Genomic DNA, 17364 nt, shown 5'->3' on the forward strand with positions numbered 1-17364 from the left:
GGGTATGTAAGGACAAGAGGACTGAGGGTCTGAGGCAGGGGTTTCCAGGAGATTCTCCTTCTTCCCTTGAGCTGGCTGTACATGCACACACTTTGTGAAGCTTTATCGGTGGTTTGCTTGGGATTTGCTAACTTTTCTGTTGGTCTCCTGTGTGTCAATAGAAAGGAACCACACACAGTCAAGGCATTGTACTCTTATGGTTGTCTGTTTTAGGTGGAGAACATTTATCGTATTTTGCTAGATCATATATTAGTAAAGACACCAAATTACATTTCTTGCCCAGAAAGCGAAACATGGGGTGACATTCTTCTCGGGTTCTCCTAAGAGCCTCATTTTCAATCATTTGTCTTCTGGATGCTTCTGTGGTCCTCTCTGTGAGGACAGTGATGGTTACTGGTAAAGAACACTTTGCTGTGCTGTCCTGTCATGGGTCCCTATTCAAGGTGTTTGCCTTTGGGGTGTGTGTGTGTGCGCGCGCGTGCGTGCGTGCGTGCGTGCGTGCGTGCGTGCTTGTGGGTGTGTGTGCTTGTGTGTGTGTGTGCTTATGTGTGTGTATGTGCTTGTGTGCGTGTATGTATGTGTGTATGTGTGTGCTTGTGTGCGTGTATGTATGTGTGTATGTGTGTGTGCTTGTGCATATGTGTGCTTGTGTGTGTGTATGTATGTGTGCTTGTGTGTGCGTGTGTGTGTGTGCTTGTGTGTATGTGTGCGTGTGTGTGCTTGTGTGTGTTCCAGGGCATGTGAGCATCACAGTGCATTTGTGGAGGTCAGAGGACACCTTCCAGTTGTCATTCCTTGTCTTTACACTTGTGTGAGACAGAAGCTCATTGGCTTTCAAGCTTCCGAAGTCTCCTGTCTCTACGTCCCATCCACGGCATGCTGGGATGACAAGATAGACACGCACACATTTACATGGGGTCTGGGGATTTGAACTCAAGTTGTCAGGCTTGTGTTTCAGGAGTTCTTAACCATGAAGCCAAGTCCATAGCCTTTGTCATCTAATCTGACTTTCTACACTGGGTCACATGTCCCTGCTAATGTCTACAGAGGGTGTCACATACTGCCTTCCTGCCTTCAGTTGTCACTGAAATCCACTTTGCAATCATGGTCATTTGGAAGGGAAAATGCATAGATTTGAGACAAACACAAGATGAAGGTCTGTTTGAGGTAGGAAACAAATGCTTCAGTGTACCTCTGTTCAGTATCACCCATCTCACCACCACGCTGACATGGTGCTTCCGGGTCTTTATCAGGAGATGTGAGAAGTGATGATTTGAAGAGAAACTGCCCTTCAAGACAAGTTTCATTCAGGTGTTCTATGTGTAGAGCCCGGTCATGATGGGGAAGGGAAAGGCTTGGTCCTTTACATCTTGGGCAATATGTTCTCACTGGGAGCCAGGCTAGACTTACCTCATACAGTTTGCTTAACCTCCTGGGAGGGAAAGTTATTTTTAGCTACCTGATGGGCTGTGAGGTCTGACATGGCTCCAGCAGTGGCTTGCCCCAGGAAGCAGAAGACATGAGTTTCCCCAGAGCTTCCTGGCAGCACTGGCTATGGCATGTGAATCCACCATTATGAACAGATCTTAGGGAGTATTCAGATCACAGTTGTCTCTAAGTCTGTATGTGTGTGTGTAATGGGGTTTGGTGAACATATATATATGTGTGTGTGTGTGTGTGTGTGTGTGTGTATACATGTGTGTGTATATACACATATATGTGTGTATGTATATACATATATGCATATATATGTATATATCAAACCTGGAAGATCTGGCTGATAGAATATTTGAAGATGTCTGTAGAAGTTTCTCTAGGGCAGATGCGCACATGCACGTGGACACACACACAAACACACACGCACACCTGTATGCAGACACACTTGGGCACAAATACGAGCACATGTGCACACATGCACATATAGACATAGTCACCCACAAGCACCTCTCCACAGGACAATTACTCAACCCCCGGTGCTTTGTTTTTTCAGAGAAACAGAGTCAATAGTCATACGTGGCTGGGGCTGCGGTGAGCAAGGCTTACCCACGTGTGCTTCCTACACACAGGGTGAGATTCTTATTTTCCCTTGTTCAGCCGCTGCCTCCCTTCTAACATGGGAGTTTCTTGAGACATGGCCTCTACGAAGAGCTGAGTTAATAATGCCTGGTGAGTGTGTGAGAGAGACAACAATTCCAACAGGCCCACTGGTTCAGATGCCAATGTGGATTTTTCTCACAAGTGGATCTGTGAAGGGACTTACATCATTCATTAGGCATGCCACTTATAGAGGTGGGTGCGTGCAAGTGTGTCCAGACTCAACACACAGGAGGGTGGGTTTGGCTATAGTTTGAAGACTCTAGATTGGGCCAGAACAAGAGTTCTGTGAATGTCTCTAACCTACCTGTTCACCTTCCCTCCCTGTCTTCCCTTCTTCCTTCTTCTTTTGACAAGGGTTCACGTAGCCCAAGCTAAGCCTCACGCTCCTTGTGCAGCTGAGACTGATTCACCCACTTCCATCTCCCGAGAGCTAGGGCTACACTTCTGCCCTGCCACGCCCAACTTGGTTCTGAGTAGCTGCAGTTTATTCTGTGGCCCTCAGGGAGTGCTCAGGCCTTCCTCTATGAGGTCAAGGACTCTCCAGAATGTGATGGAGCTAGACTTTGAACTGTCTGTGGGAAAGTCTCTGCTGTTGATGCCTCAGGCCATGATGCCCACAGGGTACCCGGACCAACAGCACCCCAGAGCTTCTCAGCTCCAGCCACCCCCAGAGAGTCAGGGTGCATTTCAAGACCTATTGTGTGTACAGTACTGACCTAGAAATGTGGTATGAGGAACACTGCCTGCCCCAGGTGTTAGGCAGGTAAAGGATGCCTGTGCCCAGGAGTATCTAGGCTGGATTGGAACAGGTCCGCACTGTGGGGCAATTAAAGATAGAAGAAAAGGAGATGCCCGTGAAGACACAGCACAGAAACTCAGAAGCATCCACAAGGATGCCCAAATCCTGTGTTTGTAAAGAGACAGAGCTACATAGTCATGAAGAACACAAGCCCTAGGGGCTGGAGAGATGGCTCAGCAGTTAAGAGGACTGACTGTTCTTGCAGAGGTCCTGAATTCAATTCCCAGCAACCACATGGTGGCTCACAACCATCTATAATGATTTCTGATGCCCTCTTCTGGTGTACCTGAAGACAGTTACAGTGTACTTATATATAATAAATAAATAAACCTTTTTTTAAAAAAAAGAATACAAGTCCTAGGCTAATGTGAGCCATTAACTGAAACCTTGTCTCAAGACAAAAATAGGGTGGCAGAGACTGGAGATATAGCTGGTTGTAGACTCACTAAGTGCTAGGCATAAGCCCCAGTACCACACAGTGTCACAAAAACAGGACTGGTGACATGGCTTAGTGCTTAACATGCAAGCAAGAGGACAGGCGTTCAGGTCCCCAGTTGGGTGGGCATGGTGCCCCACCTAGAATTTTTGCCTCAGAAGGTAGAGACTAGGGTTCCCCAAAGCAAGCTGACTAGTGAGACAAGCCATGTGGGTGAGCTCTAGGTTTGATTGAGAAATCCTGCCTCACTGAATAAGATGAGGGTGGAGTGGGGATGACTTTCCAGCATCACATAGACATGCTCCCATACACATATGAACACGAATACATGCATGCACGCATAGCACACACAGAGATGCCTGCAAAAGAACATATTTTAATAAGAATATTTAATAAGAGAATGCAAGCTCACAAGCCAGGTTCTTTTATTTTTTTAAAGCCAACACAAATCTCTCCCTGTCAGATCAGGATTTTGGTGTGGCTCAGCTGGGTGCTTCTGGTTCAAGGCCTCTTGGGAAGTTTAATATGGCAATCGGGGCTGTGGGCTAGTGGGAAGGTGCCGCTCAGAAGGGAGAACCACCTCCAGGTATCTTTGATGGCCATTGCCACAGCCAGTTCCCCTGAGCTGACTGTCAGGTTGGTCCCTGGCTCCATTTCATCTGTGTTGGATTTTGGGGTAAGTTTCTCATCTCAAGGTTGGTCTTTGCCTGAGAAATGGCTAGGGTGATGGCAGCCGCTGCGTGGATGGTAACGTTCATATACGAATATGGCACCGAGCAGGTCCCTTCACACATGGTGCACGCTGTACAAGTGCTTACTGTGACCCTTGTATTTTGAACAGAGATGTAGAAGAGTGGGACCAACCCGAGGGCAAAGTCACGTCCTCACGAGTGACTCAACAGGTTCCAGCTCCAGCCTGGCTCTGGGTGTGTGCTCAGTGAATCTCATGGGAGTGGATGAGCTTCAGGCTACAACCCTAGAGCGAGGATCATGGAGCAGGGGCTTGGGGCCCAGGATGGTATCTATTCTTTTCAGAGTAGGCAAGGCAGAGAACTGTTAGGATGGCCCTGTCAATGAGCAAGCATCACCTGGGCAGGTGTGGAGAGGGGCAAGGGCTTGTGGCCTGAGCAGAGAGGCTAGAGGTGGCCACTCCTTGGAGGCCCTGTGCCTGGGAGGGGAGGTTTTATTGTCTGCTCCAAGCACCCTCAATGACAGGACAGTACAGGGACCTAGAACTGAAGGTATCCAACCTTACAGAGTGTGAGCGCTCCTGAGGTAACCTGGTGTTTGCATCTGTCCGGCCTAGCCATCTCAGGGCACGCATAGGAGCCGTGCCCTGAGAACGCCTGCAGCTTTGCTCTGCTGCTGGCTAGGCACATTTTAAAAGATAAAGCTACTTCTGTGGTTTCCAAAAGGCAGGGATGAAAAAGGAAAAGAAAAAAAAAAAAACAGCAAAGAGACATAATAGACATTTTTCTGGAAGCTATTTTAGCACAGAAAGCCTGCTCATCAGTTTTAAAATGCTTTCAAAAGTAGCTCTGCCCAGGGCTGCCTACATACCTACAAGCCAGGCCCCAGGAACAGGAATGGTGTCTTTGTTAAAAACCCCAAGCCAGCTCCCTCATTTTTTTACAGGCAGTATTGTTGAGGCCTGGAAAGGGGCAGTGACTTGGCCAAGGTTACAGAGCCACCCCTGGGACTCATGAAAAGGTGATTTTGAGGATGACCACAGAGAAGAGCTAGGCACAGAGATGCCCAGAGCCCTAATTCGAATTCCCCACAGCTCCTCTCAGAGCAAAGCTGGTTCCCAGCTTCGCTTGCTTCTGAGAACGCTGTGAGTCTCTGGTCTTCATTTGTACAGGATCTCCATTCAAATATTTACTGATGCTGGTCAGGGTGGCACATGCCTTTAATCCTACCTGGCACTCAGGAGGCAGAGGCAGCCAGATCTCTGTGAGTTCAAGGCCAGCCAGAGCTCCCTAATGAGACCCTTGCTGACTAAGTGCCTGCTATGTGGTGGGGCAGTGGACCAGCTGTTGAGATGCAGCCCTGAGTGCTCCTCCTCCCTCAGATGCTCCTCCTCCCTCAGATGCTCCTCCTCCCTCAGCCAGTCAGTACCAGCCAGCCTGGAGCAACAGTGGCAAACAAGACACTTTGCTTTGAATGGTGGAAGGCAATGGCGAAGTCAGAGGTTGCCCTCTGACCTACACACAGCATGCATAAGACTGCGCACAGGTACAGTCTAAACTTGTCACGGATCAGTTTGACCAATGCAGGTGCTGACCTATTCCACAGTGGGCAGGCTAGAGCAGCAGCAGTCTCAAGGCCCTCTAGTTGGTCTCTAGACCCATGCGAATGAAGAAAAGGCCTCTCGCTGATGCTTAAGGATGGTGTGAGGGTCAGGAGAGGTTACACGTGGGCTCGGGCAGTCTTCGTGTTCACTCAGCATAGATTCTTGATCTCTCCTAAAGGCCCAGCCTGCTCTGGGTCTCCTGAAGGCTCAACACGGAACAAACAGACATGGCTGCAGCCTTTCTGAACCCTTCTCTTTAGGATAAGAGACACACAACAATCAGGAAAAACCCACAGAGGATAAAAAAATGTAGTGAAGGAAGAAGCAGAAGCGGCCAGGGCAGGGAAGAGTCGTAACTTGTTGTAGCGGAGGAAAACCCCAGTAGGGAGCTGAGCTCATCCTGGGGCTGTCACCTACAAGAAGGCAAGGAGCCAACCATGATTCTTGAGCAAGGTGACAGAAAGGGAAGGCTTCTGGTGTGGTAGCTGCCATCAGTGCTGGTCTGTCCATGGCAGTGAAGGTTTGGTTTTATTTTGTTTTGTTTTTAATTAGGTATTTTCTTTATTTACATTTCAAATGTTATCCCCTTTCCCAGTTTCCCCTCAGAAAACCCCCTATCCCTTCTCCCCTCCCCCTGCTCACCCACCTGCCACCGCAGGCCATAAAGTGTGGCAAAAACAAATTCTTCAAAACATAGTGGAAAATGTCTAGTACTTTTATCTATTCATAAACAGCAAAAAGCAAATAAATGATAAAACAGCCCCTCATTCATTCGTTCACACAAACACTCTCCCGCTAACCTGAAGGAGGCTAAGTTAGCATCCCATAGAGATCCCTGCATGTCGGTGTCACTGAGACCAAGTTTGCAACAGCCGAGCATGGGTTTGATCTAGGCGTCCATCAGCTGATGAATGGGTACACAGTGTTGTTCAGGAATCCTCCTGTCCTCACGGACCCCAGCATAGCAGTCACAGATGCGCACAGCCATGTCCAACTTACGTGGGTGCCATGGATCCGAACTCAGGTCCTCATGCTTGCGCAGCAAGCCCCTGATACACTGAGCCATCTCTCTATCCCATGGTTAATGTTTTGTTACTTTTTCTCAGGAAACTAACTGTATCATATACGTCTTATCTAAGACGTGGTTTCTGTTTCTTTTTCCTTTCATCTACTGGCCATTACTTTATTTAGTTTTTCTGTCTCTACCTTCTTCAATGGAGTGCTGAATACATTGGTTTTGGCTTTCTTATCCTCTAATAAAGTTATTTAAGTAAAAGGTATAAATTTCTCATTGTTCACATCTCAGCTTTTGTTAAGGTAATGTCTTTATACTTTTAGTCAGAAGAGGGTGCTGGATCCCAGGAACTGATGGTTAGGGATGGTTTTGAGTCCCCATGTAGCTGAGAACCTAAGCTGGGTCTTCTGCAAGATCAGTAAGTGCTCTTAACCCCCGGGCCGTCTTCTCCTCTTCCTTATTCATTTGTTCCGGATTGACTTGTCAGTTCCTGATGAGATGTGTTGAAGTGTCTTACTTGGTTTATAGTTTAAGCCTGTTTTTCTCCCCCATCCTGATATTTGTTTATTTGTATTATTTGTTTAAAAGGGGTCTTACATAGTCCAGGCTAACCCCTGAGATTCACAATGTCCAGTTCCCTGAATGCTGGGATTTCAAACGTGTGTCAACCCTTCCCGACTTAGTTTTATACTTTATTGGTTTTTAACATTTGTACTCCTGTAGTTTATCAGTGTTCGTGAGAGTATATATCTGTCACTTCTTTGTAGATGGTGTCATTTGTCAGCAAACGTCTTCCCCTAAGTCTCTTTAATATGGCTTGCTCTGAATTTGTTCTTAATTTGCTGTTAATTTTGCCACGTTACTTTGCATTTGTCTGATGACATCTGTTCATTCCTAACCGTCCCTGTCATTTTATTTGGAATGTGTCTATTACAAGTGTTATCTGCTAGACACATTTGTTTAGAGTGGAAAGATTGAGTTTTATCTCTCGGGAGGCCAGCTGAGATTCTGAGGGCTTGGTAAGGCTGCTGATACTTCATCTTACCGCTGCCATTTCTAAGGTTCTTTCTGGGCACCATTGTAGTCTGCTCCTGCATCAGACTGTGGCTTAATCAAGTTCTGGTTTTGTTGTGTTGTTGTTATTGTTGTTTTTCCTTCAGTGGTATGGACTTTCTGCTTTCCCAAATTATAAGAAATGTTATTAAATGAACTCGGCAAAGGAACATGGAATATCAATTCTGTTTCTATAAACCAACAATGAATTACCCTCCACCCAAAAAACGAAGAAGACTTTCCACAGGCAATAGCACCCAGAAATAGAAGATGAAAGGAATAAATTTAACCAAGGATGAGGAAGAGTTATAAATGGAAAGCTATAAAACCTCCACTGAAAGGAACTAAAGACTTGTGCAGTGCAGGAAGGCTGCCCTGTGTGTGGCTATTGTAAGATATCATGGATGCCTAAGAAACCCACCTGTTAACACAGTTCCTGTCAGATCTGTACCTACCTTTTGTTCTAGTTTGCTTTCTCTACCACTGTGATAAAGACCAGGACCAAAAGCAGTTCGGGGAGGAAAGGTTTATTTGACTAAAAATTTCAGCTTACAATCCATAGCTGAGGAAAGCCAGGATTGGAAGCAAGCAGGAACTGAAGAAGAAAACGTGGAGGAAGGCTACTCACTGGCTTGCTCCCTCTTGACTCATGCCCACTTTCCTTTCTCGTACAACCCAGGACTACAGGCGTAGGAGTGACACCGCCCACAGCGGGCTGGCTCTACCCACATGATAATCAACAATCCAGACAATACCCCACAGGTGTGGGCACAGGCCGATCTGGTCTGGGCAATCCCTCTGTTGAGACCCCCCCTATTTCCAGGTGACTGTTGGTGTGTCAAGGTGACAATTGAAAACTAACCAGGACACCTTTACTTCAGAAATGGAAAAGATGGGTCTGAAAATTTGTTGGCATTTCCAAGGGCTCTGGGTAGCACCAATAATCTTAAAAGAGAGACAAGTTATAGGACTCACAGTTTCTAAAATTTTAAAGCACAAGTAACGTGGTCTTGGTATAAGGACATGTAGATCAGTGGAATAAACTTGACAGTCCAAGTTAAACTCATGCATCCATGACACACTGAGTTTTGGCAGAGGTACCTGAACGACTTAAATGGAAAGAGCAGTGTCTTCACCAAATGATATTGGGGCAAGTGAAAAATCACATGCAAAATAATGAAGTCGGACTCTTATTTCATACCACATACCTCAATACAACCACCGGGGCTGCAGATTCCCAAGTGTGACATTAGAGCCACGACACCGGGGCCACAGATTCCTGAATGAGGGATGAAAGACTGGAATAGACCTGTCTCTAAAGCAGTGCTTCTCAACCTGTAGGTCACACGCCTTTGGGAGGGTTGAAGGACTCTTTCACAGGGGTTGCACATCAAATATCCTGCATGTCATATATTTACATTAACATTCATAACAGTAACAAATTACAGTTATGAAGTAGCAAAAAAACAATGCTATGGTTGGGGGTCACCACAACATGAGGAACTGTATTGAGGGTCACAGCATGAGGAAGGTTGAGAACCACTGCTCTAAAGAGTCAGATGACCACATGCAAAGATAGACGATGTTGTTGGTGTTCAAGAAAACACAAACCAAGGCCACAAGAAAATACTACTATATACCACTAGGATGTTTATCACAGAAACATTAAAAATCTTGGTGTCAAGGATGTGGGGACATTGAAACTCTCATATATTGTGACCATAATGATCCACAACCACTGTAGAAAGTTCCTTGACCAGTTCTTGAAAGCCAAACAGAACCTTCACATGACCTAGCTATTCCACTCCTGTGTATGTATGGAAAAAACCACTCAAACAAATATATGTACACAATTATTAATGGCTGCCCTACTCACAGTACCCAAAAATAGAAAGAGACTTAATGCCATTGGTGGATGAATAAACAAATTGTGGTAAATCCATAGTGGAACATCTTAGAGCCATGAAAAGGAATACAACTCTCATATGTTGTAAATCTCAAAACATCTCTCTGCTAAATGAACATTATGTAAAATGTATTCTAAGTAGAATATAGATGTACTTGAAAAACATAATGCACAGTAAAAGGAGCCAGATTCCATTTACGTTAAAACAGGCAGAATAGATAAATTCTTGGAGACAGAGTGAAAATAAGTGTCCATCCACAGTTGGGGAATCCAAGGGAAGCAGGAAGAATAAGCCTCATAGGAATGGCGTCTTACTGCGAGATGATAAAAACGTTTATGAACCAGACAGAGCCGGCATTGGACCTTGGTACCTGTGGCTGCTGAACATTATCTGGGGCCTCAGTAAATTTTAGTCATTTTAACAAATGTATCCAAGCTTCAAATTTCCTTGCAGTCTAAATGATGCTTTGGGGTCAGTCACCTCTCCCAGTAAACCCTGGATTGCTCCTCTGCACCAGTCTTAATCTGAAACTACACTTCCGTCTTAGCAAACCTTCCTGCACAGCCTCCAGTTTAGATGGGCAAACACTGGTTTTCAGCTCAGTGATGCGTCTAGAATTGCTTCGCTTTGTCTCATTCTCGAGGGCCTAACTTTGAGGATCTTTCCAAGAAGGTTGGCTGGACACTTCGGAACTTGTCATTTCATTTAATGGTGGGGACGGAGCTTAGTCTAAGTTTGGTGGACCGATCACTGAGCACTGATTTATGCCTCCCCTGATAGCTTCACCACCACCCAGAAGCTTGGCCTTCATGTCCTCCCTGCCTCCAGCCTGCAACACTTTACGTAGGGGCTTCTAAGAGTTCTCTATGCACGATCCTTTGCTCCCAAGAACGTTTCTCAGAATCCCAGTTACATATGCATATGAAATATGTGTACAGATCAAAGTTACTGAGAGTAAATCACCAAGCAAGCGATTTTAAAACAGTCCACCTAATAGTATCATTTATTAAAGACAAAGGCAAATTTGCATATTAATGAGGTGGGGTGAGTTTATTTATTTTTACACCAAGAATTGGATCCTGACTGCACAGTTGATAGTGCAGGACACAGAGCATCTTCGGTGTTTCTTAGAGGTGATGGCTGTTTTTACTGGGGATACCACTTTACATAAATTCATAGTATGAAAGAACAGAATGTTTAGGGGCATTTCAGAAATCGCTAGAAACTAACACATAAAACATGTCCTTGGAGAGGTATCGGGACCTCACCACATTCCTCCTGTTTCTTGGCCAATGTGAGGTTAGAAGCTTTCCTTCACCATGCATTCCCCATCACGACGTGGAGAATCTCTACCTCACCATAAACCCACAGCAACAAACCCAGAGAACATGGACTGAAGTCACAGACAAAATAATCGCTTGCCTCCTCCTCAAAAGAAAAGAAAAGAAAAGAAAAGAAAAGAAAAAAAGAAAAGAAAAATTGTTGGAAATCCTGTCCTAATCCCAAGTCAGATTCATTGAACATTTTTTCAAATTCAAGTCAGTAGCTCAAATATTTTTTTTTTTTTTTTTGGTTTTTCGATACAGGGTTTCTCTGTGTAGTCCTGGCTGTCCTGGTACTCACTCTGTAGACCAGGCTGGCCTCAAACTCAGAAATCCACCTGTCTCTGCCTCCCAAGTGCTGGGATTAAAGGTGTGCGCCACCACCACCCGGCAAATATTAATTTTTTAATTACTACTTGTAATTAAACTTTCCAGCACAATATAACTTAAGTATACTAGTTTTGAAGCTTACATGCTGAGGAATGTGAATAGAAAAGCATTCAGGGCCCTGGTTTTCCAGAAACCATTGTGTTTCCGTAGGAGCAGCAGACTCTGTCCAATATGAACACACACAGTAGTCCTGGGATTGACCCCAAGCATTTTAAGCAGTCTTCGCTGTTGTTGCTGGTTTGTCATCGCGGCAAAGCACACGGGTTGTGTGCTCAGAACTAAGCCTGCAGTAAAGTCACGCCAGGCAAAATGGGTGTAAGCTGGGGGAGACAACCAAGACTTGCCATGCATTTGACTCTGAGTTAATTTTTTGTTTCTTGCATGGTCAGACTTCTTTTCCTCTCACCAAGTATTTTATAGATAAGGATTTGTGACCCACAGTTTAAGGAGCTAGGCTCTGGGGCTAGGAGTTAGGCTCAGTTGACAGAACATTTGCTTGATATACCTGAATCTGTGGGTTCCACTCCCGACACTACATAAACAGGGCAGGGTGGTGCACCTGTAATCCCAGCACATTGAGAGGTGGAGGCAGGAGGATGAGAAATCCAAAGCCATCCTCAGCTATGTGGTAAAGTCAAGGCTACATGAGACCCTTACCATATAAAACAAAATAAAAGGTGAATTAAAAATAATAAAATAAGATTCACAATGCTAGACTTTAAGATCCCTCCTCCTAGAGATTCTGGGGGTGGTCAGCTCTCCTCTGGCCCTATAGCTAGGCCCAGGTCATTAGAATGGGCCCACACTCTTCCCCTCCTTGATCTGGGACATGAGAATTTCCTCTGACAGTCTTTCTGCGGGTTCCAGAGCTCTTAGGACTCTTAGCCACCTTGATGCCACTCTCTGGATATTCCCGAGGTCCCCGTGGTGAGGAGCAGATAGTCATGAGCAGCAGATCTCTTGCACAGCAGGGTCTAGAATAGGATCTGCCCAAGGTGACCCAGTGTGAGGGGACGCTGGCGTCAGACTCATGAAGCCTAACCCAGAGACTCCAGCTTCCCACCCTTCCTTCAGGCTCTGAACTCCACCCTCCCTGACTGAAAAACAAAGGTGGTAGAATTGCCCTTTCAGAATGGACATGTTTAAAAAGGAGAGTGTAGGGAATTGTCAGAAGCTGAGACAGGCGCGCGGTGGGGACTCCATGTAAATCAGCCCCAGGACAAGCTGGCTTTGTGCTCGATGCTTGGGATCTGACTACACCCCAATGAGGCCAGTGCGTGTTTGCATGCTTATTTTTAAGTGTGCTAATTGCTTCTTTAGAGGAATTGTCATAATCGTGTTATTTCAATATTTTGATACAACACATGCTGATTTTTCTAAAAGGCTTCTGGTCGATTGGGTGCGTTCCAGAACCTTGAAGTTTGGGTTTGGATTAGAAAGGATGGAGTTCTGTGGTCATTTGGCATTCCCTGGCATCCTTCCCTGTGGCAGAACCAGTTCTGGATGCTGGAGGACAGGGAGGGAGGGAGCATTCAATAGCTTGAGACACGGGTTCTGAGGGACAATTGTTTTCTGGGAGGGGCAGATGTGCGAACACCTGGGTGAGGCTTGAACCTAGAGCCTGGAGTGGTCCGTACGGTGAGCTCACTCATGTATTATAACGGAGTTCTTTCTAAGTGCCAACCACTGCTCTAGGTACTGGGAACAAGGAGACTGGAGCATTGGGGGAGGGGTATACAAGTTGAAGGTAAAAATGAGCCACAAATGGTTGGAGGAGGCACCGAGCACTGTGGGAGACTTGTGAGAGTGGCACTTTCCAAAGGTGGACTGGACAGTTGAGACCGTCACTCTGAACAGAAAGGCAGGCCGGGGTATCATGCATTCTGGACGCATGACATCCACGGTTGGTTCCACCTAAAGAGGCTTGTACCTCAGCCCATCTTGGTAGTGAGGCTGAAGACAGACGCTGACCCATAGTGTGTGGACTGGTCTGTGGCACACCGGTTAGGGAATCCAGCGTAGGGATACTGAGCCAGCGAGCTGCTAGTACCTGCTCTGTGTCTTTGGAGAGGTCCCTTAATGTGGACTTCCACCAAGAGCAGCAAGGGCGGGCGGCAGCCTTGAGCCGGCAGTGGCCAGGCCATGTGAGGACGATGAAGGTCTTGAACCCAAAGGCAGTGGGGTTGATGGGTGTGTACCTGAGGGGGGTCTAAGCCAGCATAGCCACATGTCATGGAGCATTACTAACAATGGAAAAGACACTGAGCCAGCCTAGATAAGGCGGATAGGGAAAACGCGGTATAACAGATACAAAGCAAGAGTTTTACTTGTCCATGAACGATGTGATATCATTTGTAGAGACAAGATTGGAAGTCGAGGGCATTGTGTTAAATGTTCAGACTCAGCTCTCACCTGTTTTCACGCATATATGAAATTTATATTTAAATATACATAATATGCATGTATGTGTTACATAAAAGCAGAAGGGGCAAAGCTATGGAAGGAAAGGAATCAGTAATAGACAATGATACACCTATGAAAATGCCGTAACAAAACCTATGATTTTTTTTTTTTTTTTTTTTTTTTTGCCCTAACTAAAAACGTGAGCGATAATGACAAAGCCAGGGGAAGCTGTCAGAGCATGTGAGGTGGGAGTGGCTCTGAGGGATGATGCTCTTTAGAGATCGTCTGGCTATAGGAGGGGGTAGAGGGATGAGAGGGCTGTGGGGACCGGGAAGAGGCTGTCATCATTGCCCACAGTGAGGAGGCGGGAGTGGACTGGGCAGATTTTAAAGGAATTCTAGAGTAGTTCTAATGGAATTGAGAGGTGAGTGTGGGGGAGGGGACGGAAGGTTTGAGGATGGATCCAGCACAGTCAGAGGGCACACACAGTCAGAGGGTGCAAGGTAGAGAAAGGGAATGTTGGGTATTGCGATGTCCAGCTGCAGTGCTCAGGGATGCGGCAAGGCTGGAGGATGGATGTGACACCCAGGGAGGGGGCTTTGAACGTGAGGTTTGTTGAAGTCATCTAGAAGGGAGTGTAAGACGGAAAGAGAAGAGAGCTCAGGGCTGACCAGGACAAACTCCAACATGAGAAGAAAGCCAAGGGGAGATAGCAGGTAGACATGGCCACCTCTTCCAGATTTCCAGACACTTTACCCATCTGGGTGGTAACTCCATGATAGCCCTGCAGAGGGAGCCAGTGAGCACAAGGCGATGTTGGCGTCTGTGGCTGTAAAAGGCAGTTTTCACTCTTTCCCAGGCCATCATAAGGTTCTTAAACGGTGTCTGAGGAACACGAGGGACATGCCACGTGTCCCTGCCCTGTCGTAGCTTGACTCAAACCTCCCTATACTCTCTGTCGTAGCTCGACTCAAACCTCCCTGTACTCATGGCGTCGTCCACCAGTCCTTGAGAAGAGGCGCCATTCTAGACTTGCAGGGAAGAGGTGGTTAGTTGTCATAGATTCACAGAGCGATATACAAAACGACAAGCCATGTCCTTCCGCCCTCCACCTTTGCTCTGGGGAAAGAGCCCAGGACCTCGCAAGTGCTGAGCAAACACTCTGCCACCAAGCCGTGTCCCCAGTCCCATGTGCTACTGTGGCTCAGGCCTCTTTTTCCTTCTCTGCACATACATATCGATGAAGGTTTTTCTATCCACGAATGCCTTTGGCGTCCATCATCCCTTCTGGAATATCCTCAACCGTTCCCTCTGTCCCATTAAAACAGAATCCATGACATCTGCCTATCCTTTGTGTCTGTGACTTCTCTGTCTGTCTCTGGTGGATCATGAATAGATAGAGTTTCTTCAGCTCTGTCTTCCAGCTTACATAGCTGTCTTCTGTTGGCTTTAATCTCCAGACTATGGGGGGAGGATTAACTATTCGGCTGATAACAGAGCCAGGTATGGGCAGGCGCAGACAGGGAGACTGAGGCTGATCCCATGTGTGAACCCCATGTGATGGTCTTAACCAAGCAGGTCCAATGCTGCATGCAGTGAGAGACAGATCAGGGCCAAGCAGGGTTTCTTCTAGGGATGAAGGGGGCTGAGACAGGAGGATTGCTGAGAGTTCGGAGACAGAATGGATTACAGAGTAAACCCATTCTCAATAGGAAGGGAAGGATGGGGGAAGTGGAATTAAGAGGGAGAAGGTGTCTGCTATCACCCTGACTAGGTGAAAGTGAGAACAACATTGGAGTTTTTCAGTAGACGCAGGGGAAACAGTTTGATGCAATTAAAATTTACAAAAATCTGAGCCACCAAGATGTCTTGCCGCCAAGCCTGATGACCTGAGTTCAATACCCAGAACACACACAGGGGAAGGAACCTCACAAGTTGTCTTCTGACCTCCACATGTGTACCATGGCCCACGTGTACATACACATACAAATGCACACATACACACACACATGTGCACACGCATGCACACAAATAAATGTAATTAACAATTTAAAACCCATGTAGAATTTTTAAAAATTTAGCCACCCGACTATTGTGGACTTCCCTCCCCACACACACCTACTGAAGCATACTCAGACATGTGTCACAAAGCCAGGGCCCAAAGTACATGCTCATCACGGTCTATGGTAAAACCTGAAATAAGGAGAAAGGCACATTAAGTGCTTACTATGCCTACTAGCTTGTCCTGGGGTCACTGGCCAGCCCAGGAGGGTGGAAAAGTAGCCCAGTAAGACTGGAGGAGGGCTTTTAGCTGCTAATCTGCTCTACTCACCAGGATAAGGACCAAGAGAAGTCCTGGCTACCCAGGTTGCCTAGGAGAAAACTCTGGCTGCCTGGAGCTCCAGTCCTCAGCCTTCTGCTCCCCTTGCATGATCATTCTCCTTGGACCAAGCTGAGGGAGCTCTCAGGTGGTTCCCAGGTGGCCTTGGCTGGTGCTGGGAAGTCAAGAGAAGGGTTCAGGGAAGACCCTTCCAGGAGTCCAGGCTCTGGTCTGCAGAGCCTCTGTGGGAAGAAGATTCATTGAGAAGCTGAGCACACATCTGACTCACGTCACTAGGCTCTCTGCCTTGCACTGGGGCTATCTCTTTGCCAAGGGGTTGCCATTTTTTCCACGGCTGCTGTTACTGATGCTATTGAATACTTTCTGTGGTATTGAGGCACTGACCGCTCCCCCTGCCCCTCTGTTGTTTTCAGACCTATAACAGCCAGGGCGAGAGCAACGAAGACTATGAGATCCCTCCCATAACGCCTCCCAATCTGCCTGAGCCATCCCTCCTGCACCTGGGGGACCACGAAGCCAGCTACCACTCGCTGTGTCACGGCCTTGCACCCAACGGTCTGCTCCCTGCCTACTCGTACCAGGCGATGGATCTCCCAGCCATCATGGTGTCCAACATGCTGGCCCAGGATGGCCACCTGCTGTCAGGCCAGCTGCCCACGGTGAGTCTGTCTCCCGAATGAGCCCCATGGCTCCAGCAAGGGAGGGCTTGAAGGGAGCTGGTGGCAAGACTGAGCCGAGGAGCCCTGATCATGTGCAGGGTCTGAGTTCTGATTGCGGGGAATCTGCAGGCTACGGGGATATCATAGAAGGAAACTGTTCTACGGCTCTGTTTGTGGCAACTTGGGGCTGATTTTGTTGGTTGTTAATAGTATAATCTAAATTTTATTTCCAGCGGATTTATTGAGATGAGTTCACACACATAGATTGGGTAACTCTAATCCATCTGAAATGTTTTCATCTCTCCCCTCCCACCAGAAGAGGCCTTAGCCTTGCTCGTCACCACTCCCAACTCTCATGCCCAACCTTTGGCTCAGGACAACTACCATTGCTTTGTTTTGTTTTAAGATACTTTGTCATCCTGGCTAGTTGGCAACTCACTATGTAGCCCAAAGTGGCCCACTGTCTCTGTTTTGAAGTCCTGGAATTGCAGGTATATACCACCACCATACCCTCTTACCAAAGGTTACCGTCTGCCTCTGTTTGCCTGTCCTGAGTATTTTATATAAGTAGCCAGGGAAGAGAGTTACCAAGCTGGAACTCAAATGTAGGTGAAAGATAGCAGGCAGACAGAGGTGAGGAAGGCTGGTC

At 46.8% G+C, this 17364-nt stretch overlaps 1 protein-coding gene across 7 annotated transcripts in view; it reads left to right on the forward strand.

Moving 5' to 3' along the window:
• The window catches only part of Tox2 (TOX high mobility group box family member 2), a 120540-nt gene that overhangs the window by 56903 nt on the left and 46273 nt on the right, over positions 1 to 17364 (forward strand). For all 7 annotated transcript variants that reach the window (XM_031372661.1, XM_031372663.1, XM_031372659.1 and 4 more), the window contains exon 3: positions 16470 to 16715. In XM_031372661.1, coding sequence (XP_031228521.1) covers positions 16470 to 16715 — 246 coding nt within the window. The remainder of the gene's footprint in view (positions 1 to 16469; positions 16716 to 17364) is intronic.

This window comes from Mastomys coucha, unplaced genomic scaffold (genome assembly GCF_008632895.1).
Source record: "Mastomys coucha isolate ucsf_1 unplaced genomic scaffold, UCSF_Mcou_1 pScaffold15, whole genome shotgun sequence".
Classification (NCBI taxonomy): domain Eukaryota; kingdom Metazoa; phylum Chordata; class Mammalia; order Rodentia; family Muridae; genus Mastomys; species Mastomys coucha.